The 17,015-nt window shown below is 43.8% G+C and overlaps 1 protein-coding gene across 1 annotated transcript in view; it reads left to right on the plus strand.

Annotated features, from left to right (window-relative positions):
- LOC121279363 (unconventional myosin-Id-like) overlaps positions 1-17,015 on the plus strand; it is a 165,208-nt gene that overhangs the window by 719 nt on the left and 147,474 nt on the right. Inside the window, exon 2 of the mRNA XM_041190548.1 lies at positions 15,680-15,888. Coding sequence (XP_041046482.1) covers positions 15,680-15,888 — 209 coding nt within the window. The remainder of the gene's footprint in view (positions 1-15,679; positions 15,889-17,015) is intronic.

Raw genomic sequence — 17,015 nt, forward strand, 5'->3', positions numbered from 1 at the left:
GGGAATGTCTGAGGCCCGGGGCGGGGGTAGGGTCTTGGGGAAGAGGGGGGCCTGTGGTCCAGGGTGGCCTGAGGTCTGGAGGGGCGGGGTTTGTGGGGTGGAGAGGTTTGATGGGGCGGGGGCGGTTGGAGATCTGGATGGGTTATGTGGGGGGAATGGTCCAACTTCTGGGGGGGGGGTTGTTGGGGGGCTGAGATTCAATGTCCGGGGTGGGGGGAGATGGCCCAATGTCCAGGGGGGCTGTTGTGGGGAGGTCCTGGAAGGGCAGTGTGAGGTCCTGGGAGGTTGGGGTGGGGGGTCTCAGAGGTTGGTGGGTGGGGGCAGACCTGTTGTGGAGGTTGAGGGGGGGGTTGGGGGTGTCGGAGAGTCCCGTGGGGTCAGTCTAGGTCTTTCTAATAATTACTCAGAAGGTAGAGGATTTAATTATTCTAACTTTTCCTGAGTAATTACCGGTATAACCCCAGCGGAACAATCCAAAGCTTGAGATTTAAACCGCATTTTCAGATGGTTCCCAGCGCAGTGCAATTGTCCAGAGAAAGTGTGCGCTTCTGGACAAAGCCATGCAAATCCTTCCCTTGGAACTTCCCAGAGGGATTTCCCAGTGCATCTTTGGGGAAACCACCCAAATCTGACACCGGTTAGCTCAGAAGTTTTGAAGAAGAACAGGGGGATCCTAGCTAATATTAATTTCTCAACCCACCTCATTAAATTAGATCATACAGCCATTCTCACATTGTTGTTGCTTGGATCTTGCTCTGCATGAACTGGTTACCACTTTTCATTATATTCCAACAGTGACTCCACTTCAAAAATGCTTCATTGGGTGTAAAGCGCTTTGCCAGTCCCCCTTCCCTTCTTCAAAAATAGTGTCATGGGATTTTTTTTATCTGAGAGCACTGCCTCATTACTGCACTAGAGTGTCAGCTTTGACTTTTGCACTCAATTTGGGCCCTGTAGCCTCCTTCTCTACAGTAATTCTCTATGATGCTGATTTTTACTGCCCCTATCTGGCAGAAACTGATCAAGAGGGTAGGTGAGAGCTGTAGGAATAATGGGAATCACTAATACACATAAATCCATTTCCTTAGAACCTTGTCCCCCACTAAACCTAATTTTTTGAACAAACGAGCAGGATGTCTGTAGGCAGGAAGTGAGGTTCTGTTTTAAATATGCAGATCAGGTCCGATGAGATCATCAGAACCTGATTTCTAATAGCGATCTGAGATCTTAGCAGGCTATAGTGTCAGCTCCCTGACAGGCAAAACCTGTCAGGAGACAATCCTAGACAAGAAGAGGCCCAGAAGACAAGCTTTACATTTATTTTCATGTTTTCTCATGGCCAGATAAAGCAGGAATGTTCCTCTCGGCTTCACAAGAACTTAGGCCTGCCTTGTGCTGAACTATGGCCCCAATTGTGACCCGACTTATTGGCCTCCTCCTCCTCACCAGCTCTGAGCATCCCACCCAACTTACTGCCAGAGGCTTGTGCAGACTTTCAGCATGGAAAGGAGGTGTCTAAGAGCTGATCCTATGGAGATTTAGATATTAGTAAATGGTGGGGGAAAGATTATCTTGAATTCTCCACTAAATTACATGGTGGGATTAGAACAGGGTCTCACAGGTTCAAATTAGTTTAAGGTAACTTTAGGATATATCTGGAGGTTTTTCAGGCAAAGAGAGACAACAGGCAACATTTTCAGTAGAGCAGTGAAGGCAAAAACCTTGGAATCAGTTGACTAAAAATTAGATGAAGTAAGGGACTGTAGGATTGGGCGGATGTATTAAGGCAGGCCAAATGACACAGCCATAAGAATCTTTGATCTTGTAATCAGTAAAGTTTGAGCCAAGATAGGTGAAGATGTAGAATGAGAAATAAAGCTCAGTAGCTCGGTTTTTTTGGACACTACAAGTGCCCTTTGAGCTCCAGAACGGAGGCTTTTTTTCAATTCATTCATGGGATGTGAGCGTTGCTGGATAGGCCAGCATTTATTACCTATCCCTAATTGCCGTTGTTCAGAGGGCATTTAAAAGTCAACCACATTGCTGTGGGTCTGGAGTCACATGTAGGCCAGGCCAGGTAAGGGCAGCAAATTTCCTTCCCTAAAGGACATTAGTGAACCAGATGGGTTTTTACGACAATTGGCAATGGTTTCATGGTCATCATTAGACTTTTTTAAAATTCCAGATGTTTACTGAATTCAAATTTCACCATCTGCTGTGGTGGGATTCGAACCAGGCACATGCACATATTTGTGGGACAAATCACGCTGGACTCTATGGCCTGGATTGTCACAGAATTGTGGAGAGTCTGCAGTGTATCCTAAATGGCAGATAGATCCTGGATCAGGAAACCCGGCCCCATATCCAACAGGGGTGTGGTGGGACTCCCACATGTGGAGAACCTAAACTTAGTGCTGAGTTCAAACAGACCCCATTGTCTGGAGCAAGGGCCTTATTCCACAACGTGCAAGTTACAAAGTGCTCTTAAAGGGCAAATAAGGTATGCAAATGTTGTAAGGGTTTGTTCAGTAGGTCTGAGAAAGAGGTTCAGAGGCTTGTGAAGTTGAACAGTAATTGTTTATCAGTAACACAAAACTATATACATATGTAGAAAGTATAGCCCAGATTATGAGCTAACTCTATGCTTACTTCTACACAAGTCTCGAGATCACGTCTGTCCCATGTCTTAACCTGTCTGCTCTGTGTGCAGGTTGCTTATCATGTGACTTTTTACATCACACTGTGGGCGGTACTGTTCTCCAGTCCCACATTAACCCTTGCTATTCTAACCACCCTTATACTACACCTCCCCCAAGTCTTTACCCAATGTATTTACATTACAATCTTTCTGTACATGCTACCCCTTCTCCCCTGCTCAAGTCTCTGACTTTATAAATTCACCTGGCATGGAGGCTCGACAATCCTTCCATATCTCATTCTGGTTACATTTGGAGGAGTGGTGGGCTCAGTTGCTTTGGGCATACTCTGTTGGTTTGATGTTTGAATCATAGTACTCTGTGTTTCTGGCATTTGTTTGTCTCGATCTGATTCGCTTAAATGTATAGTAGGAGAGTTGCCTCAAGGGATGAGGAGGAGACTTCTCCTGTTCTGCCTGATCATGCCTGCTGTGGTATGTATCAGGTATGATCTTGGTTGATCATCATCTCTCCAGCCAATGACGTCCTCTCTTTCAAGGTACCAGATCCAAACATTGTCACCATTGTGTAACTGGGGCAGGTTTCTAGTGTGATATCTCCTATTGTAGGCAGAAGCTTGTCTCTGTCAATAGGTTCGTTCTCAGTCCTAAACCTTCTGGTAATTCTTGACTGCCAACCCTGGGATCAATCTCTTTGACAGAATTGGGAGTTCATTGCACAATTTTCTGCCCATCAATCCACATTGCAGCAGGGTGAATCTATATCTTAAAAGTGCCTTTGGGAAGTCTTTGGGTTTTCTGGTCTCGCCAGCAGCATGCATTGTCGGGGGTGGCACAGGAAAATTTGGAGAGTGGTCAAAAGTCACTTTTGGCCACTCTCCAAATTTTCCTGTCGTGCCTGCGATGATGTCCACCACTGGCACAGCCAGAAGGTCCCGCCCTTTGTTTTTTCCTCAAAAGTGTCTTTCCACCTCACCGTTAGATTGTGGATACCTTGGGGAGCTGGCAGGGTGTTGAAAGCCTTAACTGATGGCAAATTGAGTGAAGAATTCATTTGCAAATTGTGGGCGAATCAGACACCACCTGGTCCAGGATGCCACTGGACACTTCCTTCAATGATCTAACAACTTCCTCTGTGTTTGTTGTGTGCAACTGCTTCACTTTGATGCACCTGGAGAAGTCGTCAGCCACAATGAGGAAGGACCTGATATTAAACATGAATAAATCCATTCCCAACTGTTCCCACAGCCTGGTAAGGGACTGTGTGGTGTTAAGGGGCTCCCTCTGGACAGGTTTGTGCACTGCAGACTGGGGTCATGCTCTGCACTTTGTAATGACCAGGTAGCTCTGGTGGAATTGTTGAAGAATCTACAGCCAAGGTGGGAAAAGTGTCCTGCAGTCAGCGTCACGGTGAAGCAGCCTGGGAAAAGTGTCCTGCAGTCAGCATTGCAGTGAAGCAATCACTTCAAAAAGTGATGTCAAAACAAACGTGAGCGCTGATTGGTGAGTAGTGGGTAAGTGTTTTCCTCCAGTTTTTTTCTCCAGTTTTTCTCCAGTTTAAAATAGATTTAACTTAAAGTAAGGGTTTTTTTTTTCAATTAGAGGCATGGCAGGGCAGCTCAGTCCTGTGTTATGTACCGCCTGCAACATGTGGGAAGTCCAAGACGCTCCTTACGCTCTGACTGATCATGTGTGCAGGAAATGCCATCAGCTGCAACTAATTGAGCTCCGGGTTTCGGAGCTTGAGCGGCAGCTGGAGGCACTGAGTACATCTGCGAGGCTGAGAGTTTCGTGGTAAGCACGTTTTTAGACGTGGTCACCCCACAGCTTATGGAAGTGCAGACAGAGAGGGAATGGGTGACCATCAGTCAGAAGAAAGGTGTCAGATAGTCAGGAAATCCCCAGGATGCATCTCACTCAAGAACTGTTTGTCTGTGTTGGAAAATGGTGAGATTCCTCTGGGGAGTGCAGCCCCGCTAATGGCAATGTGACTGGGAGTGGCTCAGCTACACAGGGGGGAGGAAAAAGAGGGGAAGACAAATAGTGGTAGAAGACTTGATAGTAAGGGGAACAGACAGGCGTTTCTGCGGCCGTAGACGTGACTCCAGGATGGTATGTTGCCTCCCTGGTGCCAGGGTCAAGGATGTCACTGGACAGGCTGCAGGGCATTCTAAAGGGGGAGGGCAAACAGACAGAGATCATGGTACATATTGGTACCAATGACATAGGTAGAAAGAGGGATGAGGTCCTGCAAGCAGAATTTAGGGAGCTAAGAAACAGATTAAAAAACAAGACCTCAAAGCTAGTAATCTCTGGATTACTTCCGGTGCCACGTGCTAGTGAGTATTGAAATAGGAGGTTAGTCCAGATGAATGCATGGCTGGAGAGATGGTGCAGGAGGGAGGGCTTTAGATTTCTGGGACATTGGGACTGTTTCTCGGGCAGTGGGACCTGTACAAGGCGGACGGGTTGCACCTACAACAGAATGGGACCAACATCCTTGTGGGGAGGTTTTGCTAGTGCTGTTGGGGAGGGTTCAAACTGACTTGGCAGGGGGATGGGATCCTGAGAGTAGGTTCAGCAGGGGAAGATGCACGGCCAAAATTAGAAGAGCGAGCAAGTGAGTCTGGACGACATAGAAATTATAGGCCAGTTAAGGCACAAGGGAATTTGACAAGTTTGGATGGTATTTATGGAGTCTGACAAATAAGACAGATGAGCTGAGGGCACAAATTAACACTTGGAAGTATGATGTCATTGCTGTCACAGAGATATGGTTGAGAGATTAGCAGCTCAATAGTCCAGGATATAGGGTCTTCAGGCGAGACAGAGAAGGAGGTAAAAGGGGAGGGGGTATCACAATATTGATCAAGGAATCAATTACACCAGTAGGGAGGGATGACATCTTAGAAGGCCTCTCAAATGAAGCCATATGGGTAGAACTGAAAAACAAAAAAAGAACAATCACATTGCTGGGAGTGTACAATAGGCCCCCAAACAGACAGAGAAATAGAAGAGCAGATAGATAGGCAAATTTCAGAGAAGTGTAAAAATAATAGGGTAGTAAGAGCGGGGGATTTCAACTTTCCCAACATTAACGGAGTTAGTCATAGTGTGATAAGTTTAGAGGGAGCAGAATTCTTAAAATGCATCCAGGAGAGCTTTTTAAGCTAGTACATAGAAAGTCCTACAGGAGAGGGGGCGGACCTGGACTTGATTTTAGGGAATGAAGCCGGGCAGTTGGTAGAGGTATCAGTGGGGGAGCATTTTGCAGATAGTGATCATAACTCCATTAGCTTTAAGGTTGTTATGGAAAAGGACAAGGATGGGCCAGAAATCAGAATTCTAAATTGGGGGAAGGCTGATTTTAATAAGACCAGATATGATTTGGCCAGAGTGGATTGGGAGCAGCTGCTTTTAGGTAAATTTGCATCAGAGCAGGGGGACTCATTCAAGAAGGAAATAGGGAGGGTACAGGGCCAACATATTCCAGTAAAGACAAAGGGTGGGATGAACAAATTCAGTGATATACAGGATTGGATAAAGAGAAAAATGGAGGCTTATAGCAGATCCCAAGGGCTTCAAATTACAGAAGACCTAGAGGAGTATAAAATGAGTAGGGGGGAAGTTAAAAAGGAAATTAGGAGAGCAAAAAGAGGGCATGAATAAACATTGACAGATAAAATAAAGGAAAATCCAAAGTTATTTTACAAGTTCATTAAGAGTAAGAGGATAACTAGGGAAAGAGTAGGGCCCATTAAGGATCATAGTGATAATTTGCATGTGGAGCCAGAAGACGTAGGTGGGGTTCTAAATGAATACTTTGTGTCGGCGTTCACAAGTGAGAGGGATGACATGGGTATGGAAATCAAGCAGAAGGACTGTGATATAATTAAAGAAATTAGTATAGAAAGGGAGGAAGTTCTAAGTGGTCTGACAGACTTAAAAGTGGATAAATCTCCAGGCCCAGATGAAATGTATCCCAGGCTGTTGAGTGAGGCAAGGGAGGAGACAGCAGGGGCACTGACAATAATTTTCAATATCTCTCTGGCCACAGGAGAGATGCCAGAGGACACGGATGACACAAAAATTGGTGGGGTGGTAAATTGTGAGGAGAATAGCCTTAGATTACAGGAGGATATAGACGGTCAGATGGGCTGATCAGCGGCAAATGGAATTTAATCTGGATAGGTGTGAGGTGATGCACTTGGGCAGGACAAACAAGGTACGGGAATACATGAATGGTAGGACCCTGGGAAGTACCGAGGATCAGAGGGACCTTGGCATACATGTCCACCGGTCCCCTAAGGTAGCAGGACAGGTAGATAAGAGGTTAAGAAGGCATATGGGATACTTGCCTTTATTAGCCATAAAATATAAGGGCAGGGAGGTTATGCTGGAACTGTATAAAATGCTAGTTAGGCCACAGCTGGAGTATTGCAAGCAGTTCTGGAATCCGCATTATAGGAAGGATGTGATCGCACTAGAGACACTGCAGAGGAGAGTTACCAGGATGTTGCCTGGGCTGTAGAGTTTTAGTTATAAGGAGAGATTGGATAGACCGGGGTTATTTTCCCCAGAGCAGAGGAAATTGACAGGGGACGTTATTGAAGTGTATAAAATTATGAGGGACATGGATAGGGTAGACAGGAAGGAACTTTTCCCTTTGGTAGAAGGATCAATAACCAGGGGGCATAGATTTAAGGTAAGGGGTAAGGAGGTTTAGAGGGGATGTGAGAAGAATTTTTTTCACCCAGAGGGTGGTGGCAGCTTCAAACTCACTGCCTGAAAGGGTGATAAAGGCAGAAACCCTCATAACATTTAAGAAGTATTTGGATATACACTTGCGATACCATGGCATACAAGGTTATGGGCCTAGTGCTGGAAAATGGGATTAGAATAGTTAGGTACTTGTTTGACCAGTGCAGACTCAATGGGCCAAGGGGTCTTTTTCTGTGCTGCAGACTTCTGTGACTCCATGACTCTTTGACTGTATGAAGCGAGATTGAAATGACCAACCGCTCGTTATATACTAGCAGATCATCTATCATGCTGAGGTGTTTCTGCTATTCCAAACAAGTTTTCATGACATTGCCACCTAGCTTCTGCTGTGGCCAACCTTGTTGACAGTAATGATGAATCTGGCATACTCCTTATCTTGCAACTGCCCCGGGCATATTAGCTCTTGTTTCCCTGAGGTAGCTGGCATTTGTCTCCTCATCAATTGGGAATGCAGCTCGAGCTCCTTGACCAGGTTGAGATTATATATTGCAGGAAAGTTGACTGTGGCCCTGGATAGTGTGTCTGCAGTGGTTTGATGTTTCCCTTGAACATGTGCTGTATCATATGCTAAGCGCATGTGTCGCAAATGGAATCTCTGTATTCTGGGGGCCATCGTCACAAGTTCTTTCTCGTCTAACAGTGAGACCAGTACTTCCTGATCTGTTTCAATGGTGACTTTCTGGCCAATAATGTAGTCAGAGAACTTCTGACAACGCCATGTGACTGCGATAGCTTTACTTTCAATAAGAGCATACCGTATCTCTGTGTCTGACAGTTGTTTAGATGTGTAATATACTAGTTGGCAACATCTATCTAGTTGTTCCTGGAATACAACTGCCCCTAGACCTGTGGGGGAGGCATCCGCTGCTATTGTAGTGGGTAAGGATGGGTCGTGGTGAGCCAGGGTAGTGGGTGAGAGTAGCATGGCTTTGATGTGTCTGATTGCTTGCTCTTGATGTGCATTCTAGCACCAAACCTGGTCTTTTTTGAGAAGGTGCTGCAGAGGCTCTGTGATCTTCCCAGGTTGGGCAAAAATTTCACTAACTGTTTCAACATGGCCGGGAATCTTTGGAGGTCTGGAATGTATGGGGTTGGGAACTCATTGATGGCCTTTGTTTTGTGTGGGTCCACCATGAAGACTTTGCTGCTGACAATGTGAACTCAGAACCGAATAGAGGTCTTAGAAAACTTGCACTTCTTGTTCAGTGTTAACCCTGCTTCCTGCAAGTGTTCTAAAACAGCCATAAGCCTCCTCTCATGTTCCTCAATGGTCATACCATGCACCAAAACATCATCCATGTGGCAGATGACACCCTCCAGGCCTTGTGATATGGCTGACATTGTGCATTGAAAAATCTCAGATGCTGAGGTAATGCCCAAGGGTAAGCGGTTGAAACAGAATCTGCCAAATGGGGTGATAAACGTAGTCAGCAATCTGGATTTCTTATCCAGTGGAAATTTCCAGAAGCTGCTGTCAGCAACGAGCTTTGAAAACACTGTGCTTTTTGAGAACTTGGTCAGGCTGTCATCCACCTAGAACATTGGGTGGACTTCTCTCGCCACTGCCTTGTTGAGTTGTGTCAGATCAACATAGATGTGAATTGACCTATTTGGCTTTGGAACTGGGACCATTCCAGAACTCCATTCCATCAGTTGAGTGACTGGGAAGGTGACCCCCATTTTGGTCATCTCATCCAGTTGTTGCTGTACTTGCTTCACAGGCGGGTGCAGTATTTTGCATGGTGTCAACAGGCACATGGGCTTGGAATCCTCTCTCAATGTGATACTGTTTGCAGTCTTCAGTCATCCCAATCCAGTGAAAAGTTTCTGGAATTCTTTCTTAAAATTGGAACCAGGCCCTTGCTGGTTAACCTCATCAATTTCATAAAGGAGTTTGAGGTCAACATAGACTTTCCTGCTCAAGAGGGAAAATTCTTGACTGTGGAATAATAATAATGCCTCCCTTATTTGTTGGTTTTTGTATTGGAATGTGGTTTGCAATGTACCTTTAACTGGGAGATTAATGCCTCCTGCTCTGTACAGCTGTGTTGTGCATGGCATCGGGTGTTGCTTCACTAGTCATGGTTCCTTGTCCAAAAGGACTGTAACACTGGCCCCAGTGTCCAATTTAAAGTTGGTGAGGTGACTGTTTACAGAGATGTCAACATTCCAAGGGATCCTTGACCTTACCCAAGAAGCATTGTTGGTTCTCTTCCTGGTGTGGTACCTCAGTCTTGTGGACTGTTTAGGGATCCTCAACACATCTGGATGTCTCAGCCTTACACAGCTTTCCAAAGTGTCCCACCCAGTGGCAGTTGAAACACTGCAGAGATTGATGTACATTACTCTCGCCAGGGAGGTCTTTTGGCTCCACAGCGCTGACATGGTCTCCCGCTATCCTGTGGTCAGTTTGGGTATTGTCTTCCTTGGCCTGGAGTTTCCCTGGCCTTTTGTTGCTTTACGAGCTGGACAGTTGGGGTTGCTCTATTCCAATGGCTTATCCTCGCCACATAAAACAGACTAGTGTTGTTGGCAAATTTCAGACTACCTGACTATTTGGATGACCATTTTAGAGTGAGATCTTCTTTTGCCATTAGCATGTATGAAAGGGCATCATCAACATCTCTGACTACAATTCAGTCTCATATGAGCTCTGAATTAAGGTTGCGTAGTCACAGCCTTCAGCCAATCTATATAATTAGTTTATAAAAGAGTCAATGAGTACTCCAGGTGTTGAACTCATTTGTTGGATTTTGTTCAGTCTAAAATTTTATTACTTCTTAAATTAAAATATCCTTGAACAATTTCAAAACATCTTCAAACTTATCTGAAGATTTGTTTATTTCTCGCTTTGCAGTGACATTATCACCTATCAGACCTATTGAGTACAGTAGTGTATTCACTTGTTCAGCCTCCGTCTTCTTATCTAATCCTGAAGCTATCATGTATCTTAAAAAAAATTTCACCCAAGTCCCCAATTCTGTGCCTGGTCTGACCCTTGGATCAGCCCAAATTGATCTGGTAGGGTTGATTTATTATCCATGGTTGTTTTTTTTAGCACAGGGGAGTACAGTTCTAAATGCTATTGCACTTTCAAAGATGATGCTGCAGTAACTGATTTTTGCACTTCTTCCCACGTTTGTTAGGTTTTGGCAGGCTCCTGTGGCGACTGAAGACCCAATCTCAAGGGGATCAATTTTCCACAGTAATTTGTTAAATCAACGGTTTGGGGCCTTTAGAACATTTCCAGGGTATTTTAACTTGATTAATGATAATTCCTGGCTTTGGTCTTAAACTTTGTCTTTTTTTCAACAAAGCTCAGCCACCATGTTATATGGCGCCAACTCTGAACCCGGGCTGTCCGTGGTGATTAATGGAATAGACTGCTCCGACTGAATAACGGCCTGAAGGCTTTTAGAGGCTAGTTCAGCCTTAGCATTGAATTTTTGCTCAACTTTGCTAAGTCCTTTGATCCAGTAATTGACGCAGACTCAATGGACCTCCATGTGTTCTAGTGGAGTCCATGAGCTGCACAGTGGACTTTTCTTCTGCCCTTTAGCCTCCAAGTCTGCAATGGAGTTTCTTCTTAAGTGATCTCCAGCTGTGTCTTACTTCAGGTGCACTTCAGTCAGGTCAAGAAACTGTTTCTTTAGTTTTTCAGATTCAGGGGTCCTTCACCAGCTTCTCAGGGTTCTGGGTTCCTTCATTAGCTGCCACCATGTTATAAGGGCTTGTTCAGTAGGTCTCATGAAGAGGTTCAGAGGCTTGTAACGTTGAACAGTAATTGTTTATTGATAACACGTGACTATATACATATGTACAAAGTATAGCCCAGACTATGAGCTAACTCCATGCTTACTTCTACACAAGTCTCTAGATCATGTCTGCTCCATGTCCTAGCCTGTCTGCTCTGAGTATAGGTCTCTTGTCATGTGATTCTTTACATCACACTGTGGGTGGTGTTGTTCTCCAGTCCCACATTAACCCTTGCTATGCCAATCACCCTGATACTACTTTGAACTGTCAAACTGCCAAGCTATTTAAGTATCTAGCCCTTTAAAATTTGAAAAAAAAACTGCCTTACTGTGTCTGTGAGTTGAAAAAAATATGTTCTAGTGGTTTGAATTGCTGTTGTTCACATCATCCTAAGTGCTATCATTATAGCACTATTAATGCACGACTACTTTCCACAACTTATCAGTATCATAATGGGGGACTGTAAGTTCCCAATTTTAATGACAGCTCCAAGAAATTTTCAATGGATTAAATATCTTTAATATGGGTTTATGAACACAAATGTTTGTTTCTATAAGTGATTAAGTTGAGGGATTTAAATGCAGTGAATGGGCTTCCATGAATGAAAGTAGTTTTTTAATATTGTGAAGTTGGTGATATTTAGAATTTTGTTTTATTTCATTTCTGCATGGCTCCTGATGTCTACATATGATGGATACTGGGTGAGTTGGCTTAGAGGGTGTAAGGGAAAAGGGTAGTGGATGGGGGGCATTGATTTGGCACTAACTGAGCAAAAGGGCTATAAGGGGCCATGGTTGTGAGGTTGGGGGTGGACGAGATTGGCATGAGTTGAAATGTATGGGGATTGAATGGTGGTGTGAGGTATGAGAGCTAGAGAGCCAAACAAGAACACAACTGGGACAAAGTCCTAGAGAACTGAGGCAGGCCTTTTAAATAGCCTGCCTCCAGCACTTGACAGCACCTGTGACCATCTCCAATCTGTGTCAGGGACTGGCGGTTCTGACTCCATCCCACACCTGCCCACCCGAAATGAAGATCCCACCATTCAGGGTACCTTTTCCCCAGGTGGGTGTGGCACACCCACCTTGAGAGTGAAAATCCAGGCCTATATGCATGCAGGCCACATTAACCCTTGCTATGCCAAACACCCTGATACTACTTTGAACTGTCAAGCTGCCAAGTTATTTAAATACCTAGCCCTTTAAAATTTGAAAAAAACTGACTGACTGTGTCTGTGAGTTGAAAAAAATATGTTCTAGTGGTTTGAATTGCTGTTGTTGACATCATCCTAAGTGCTATCATTATAGCATTATTAATGCATGACAACTTTCCATAACTTATCAGTATCCATTGCAGACTTAGTGCACACAGAGAACATTCATTCAAAATATGCGAAGTAGGTAGATCATGACGTCAATCTGTGTGCAATGCTGATTTGACTTCAATGGTGACATTTTGGAGTTCAACACTCTAGCCACAATTTAACCTTGCACAACTGAATATACATTCAGATGTAGGAAGGATGCCTCACCAGTACTATTTATAGGGATCATCAGCCACATACTGGTTAGTGGCTGGTTGATGTCTTCTTGCTTTTGCTATGATTCTATAAGTGTTTAGTGCTTTTTACAATTGTATCAAGTTGCAAAAATCTCCAGGAAGTTGTGTGGCAAGTGCTGAAGGGCTTGGCTTCAAAACTTCTGCATTAAGCGGTTTTTCCCAGTGATGGGTTCAAGTCATAAGCATTCCTCTTGGAATAAAGTGTAACTTGGGAACATTGGCTGCACAAGCTGCTGGAAGAAGGAGAAATAGGAGGGGAGAAGGGTTCTTGGTCAGAGGGAATATCTGCCCAGGTTTTTCAGGGAGCAAATCTCCTACCTGAACCACAGTGAAGACATTGGGTGAGACATTTTATTTCACTAAAGATGATTTCACTGAATTCTGTTAGCCGCTGCAGCACTATTGCACCTCAGAGCAGAGCAAGGATTGCATTGCCAGTGGCTGTGAAGATGACCATATGGACTCTCACATGTCTGACTGCTTCCAGGCTAGTGCTGGAGGTATTAGCAACATGTCTCAATTTGCTGGCCACTCTTGTGAATGGGAAGTCACTGAGGGTCCCTACTCAGAAAGCTAACTACATTTCATTCAAGCAGCTGGAGTGAACACATGGCTTCACTAGAGATAGCAGGCTTACTCATGTTGCAGGGTACCATTGACTGCATTCACATTGCTTTGTGGGTGTCATACAAACATACACACGGACTAATTAAGAGCAGGAGTAGGCCATTTAGCCCCTTGAGCCAGCTCCGCCATTCAATACAATCATGGCTGAACTGATTGTAGGCTCAGTGCTACTCTCCTGCTTATCCCAGATACACTTTGATTCCCTTGTTAGTCAAGAATCTATCCAACTCTGCCTTAAAAATATTCAATGACCCTGCTTCCACCACTCTTTGGGAAGAGAGCTCCACAGACTCACAATCCTCCGAGAGAAAAAGATTTCTTCTTACCTGCATCTTAAACAGGAGACCCCTTATTTTAAAACTGTGTCCCCAAGTTCTGGGCTCTTCCACAAGAGGAAACATCCTTTCAGCATCCACCCTGTCAAGGCCCCTCAGGGTCTTATATGTTTCAGTAAGATCACCACTCATTTTTGTAAGCTGCAGTGGATACAGGCCCAACCCGTCCAACTTTTCCTCATAAGATAACACTTTCATCTCAGGAATCAGTCGAGTGAACCTTCTCTGAACTGCTTCTAATATAACGAGACTACATCTGTACACAGTATTCAAGATGTGGCCTAACCAATGCCCTCTATAACTGTGGCAAAATGTTCCTACTTTTATATTCCATTCCCCTTGCAATAAACAACACATTTCTTTTGCCTTCCTAATCAATTGCTCTACCTGCAAACTTACACTTTGTGATTCATGTACCAGATTAACCAGATCCTTCTATAGCTCAGGGGAGGTGGTGGCATAGTGGTATTGTCACTGGACTAGTGACAATAGTACTCCAGATCCCAGGGTAATGCACTGGGGACCTGGGTTTGAATCCCACCATAGCAGATGGTGAAATTTGAATTTAATAAAAAAGATCTGGAATTAAAAGCCTAATGATGACCATGAAACATTTGTTGTAAAAACCCATTTTGTTCACTAATGCCCTTTAGGGAAGGGAATCTGCCTTACCTGGTCTGGTCTACATGTGACTCCAGATCTACAGCAATGTGGTTGACTCTTAGATGTCCTCTCAAATGGCCTTGCAAGCCGTTCAGTTCTCAAATGCAATTAGGGATGGGCAATAAATGCTGACCCAGCCAGTGATGGCCCACATTCCATGAACAAATAAAAAAAAGTTCTGCAATCTCCTTCCAGTTAGGTAATGTGTAGCTTTTCCATTCTTACTGCCAAAGTTCACATTTTCCCATATTACATTCACATCTGCCCAAATTTTTGCCCATTTACTTCTATATGCATTTGCAGACTCATTATGCCCCTTCACAGCTTACTTTTCTACCTATCTTTGTGTCATCACAAAATTTAGCAAACAGCACATTTGTCAAAATTATATATTCATCAAACTATACCTTCATCAAATCATTAATATAGATTGTAAATAGTTGAGACCACAGCGCTGATCCCTGTAGCAGTCAATTCCTTACCTCCTGCCAACTCAAAAATGACCCATTTATGTCTACTCTGTTTTCTGTTAGCTAATTCTCTATCAATGCTAATATATTACGCCCTACACCATGAGCTCTTACCTTGTGCAGTAATTGTTGATGTGACACCTTGCCTAATGCCTTCTGAAAATCTAAGTACACCACATCCACAGCTTTTCCTTTATCCAGTTGCTAGTAACTTCCTCCAGGAACTGTAATAAATTAGTCAAACATGATTTCCATTTCACAAAACCATGTTGGCTCTGCCTGATTGCAATGAGATTTTCTAAGTGTCCAGCTATAACTCCTTAATAATAGATTCCAGAATTTTCCCAATGGCAGATGTTAAGCTAACTGGCCTCCAGTTTCTTGCTTTCTGTCTATCTCTTTTCTTGAATAGAAGAAGTACATTTGCTATTTTCTAATCTGTTAGGATCTTTCCAGAATCTGGGGAATTTTGGAAAATTAAACCAATGCATCTACTACCTCGGCAGCCACTTCTATTAAGACCCGAGGATGAAGCTGCATTTAGACATGAACTGCTTGTATCTGCGGAGTTGCGAATGGTGCTAAACATTGTGAAATCATCAGCGAACATCCACACTTCTGACTTTATGACGGAGGGAAGGTCATTGATGAAGCAGCTGAAGATGGTCGGACCTAGGATGCTACCCTAAGGAATTCCTGTCCAGATTAAGCAAGACAATTAGGTCAAAAATGCTAATAGATGAAGAACAAAGGGTAGTATGGTCAAAGTAAACATTGCCAGGGGCTGATGGTATCTAAAACATACTAATGCTTATTTTCTTCTCTTATAGGTTTGATAAGAATAGAATCTATACCTACATTGGAGAGGTGGTTGTCTCAGTAAATCCATACCAGCATATTGATTTATATGGAAGGGGCATGATTGAGCACTACAAGGGAAGGGAGCTGTATGAAAGACCACCGCATTTGTACGCCATTGCAGACTCAGCTTACAAGGCCATGAAGAGGAGGGCCAAGGACACATGCATTGTAATATCAGGTACGTGGAAAATAGGCGGGAATGATTGCAGTAATAGCAGAAAGAATCTGGATGTGAGGCCAAAGGCACAGTTAATTAAACACACTTTTGAGTACATGGAGAGAGACCATAAGCCAAAGTGGTTTTGAAAGAGAATTCCAGAGTACATATTTTGGAAGATGGCATTCACATCATTTAAAGTGACTTCAATAGAGTATATATAAAAAAAGCGGTTAACATTCTATGCAAGAGAGGCTAGAGTGAAAAGATGGTGTGTTACTTACACAACTCAATCATTCTTTGACTCGTTTTGTGAAGTAGTAAAATTAAATCATTACTACTCAGCTGCTCAATTCATCTATTGGACCCAATTGATGGTTTATAACTAATTGGAAGAAGTGAGGAGGATTAAATGAGAAAGAAAACTTTATGGAACTTGGGAACAAGAGTAGGTCATTCAGCCCCTAGAGTCTGTTCGGCCATTCAGTTAGGACATGGTTGATCTGTACCTCACCCATTTACCTATGTCCCTCGATATCCTTAGGTAACAAAAATATATAGATCTCAGTCTTGAAAGCGTTAATTAGACCAGCATCCACATCCATTTAGGAGAAAGAGTTCCACATTTATACTTCTTTTGAGCGTGCAAGTGTTTATTGATTTCACTCCTGAATGATCTGAGTCTAGCTTTATGACTGTGCCTGTAGTTCTAGATTCCCTCACCAGAGGAAGAATGCAAAGAGACAATATAAAATATAGGATACAATTCTAAACAGGGTGAAAGAGCAGAGGTAGCTGGGGGGGCATATGTGCACAAATCATTGAAGGTGCAAGGACAGGTTGAGAGAGTGGTTAAAAAAGCAGATGGAATTGTGGGCTTTATAAAAGGGGCATAGAGTAAAAGGGCAAGGAAATTATGATAAGCCTGTTAAATGCTGGTTCGGACTGAAGTACTGCATCCAATACCATGGCTGTTGGATGTCAGTCATCTCAGCTCCAGGAGTTCCTCAGGGTAGTGTCTTTGGCCCAACCATCTTCAGCTGCTTCATCAATGACCTTCCTTCTATCATAAGGTCAGAATTGGGGATGTTCGCTGATGATTGCGCAATGTTCAGCACCATTAACGACTCCTCAGATACAAGCAGTTC

This window comes from Carcharodon carcharias, chromosome 6 (genome assembly GCF_017639515.1).
Source record: "Carcharodon carcharias isolate sCarCar2 chromosome 6, sCarCar2.pri, whole genome shotgun sequence".
Classification (NCBI taxonomy): Eukaryota; Metazoa; Chordata; class Chondrichthyes; order Lamniformes; family Lamnidae; genus Carcharodon; species Carcharodon carcharias.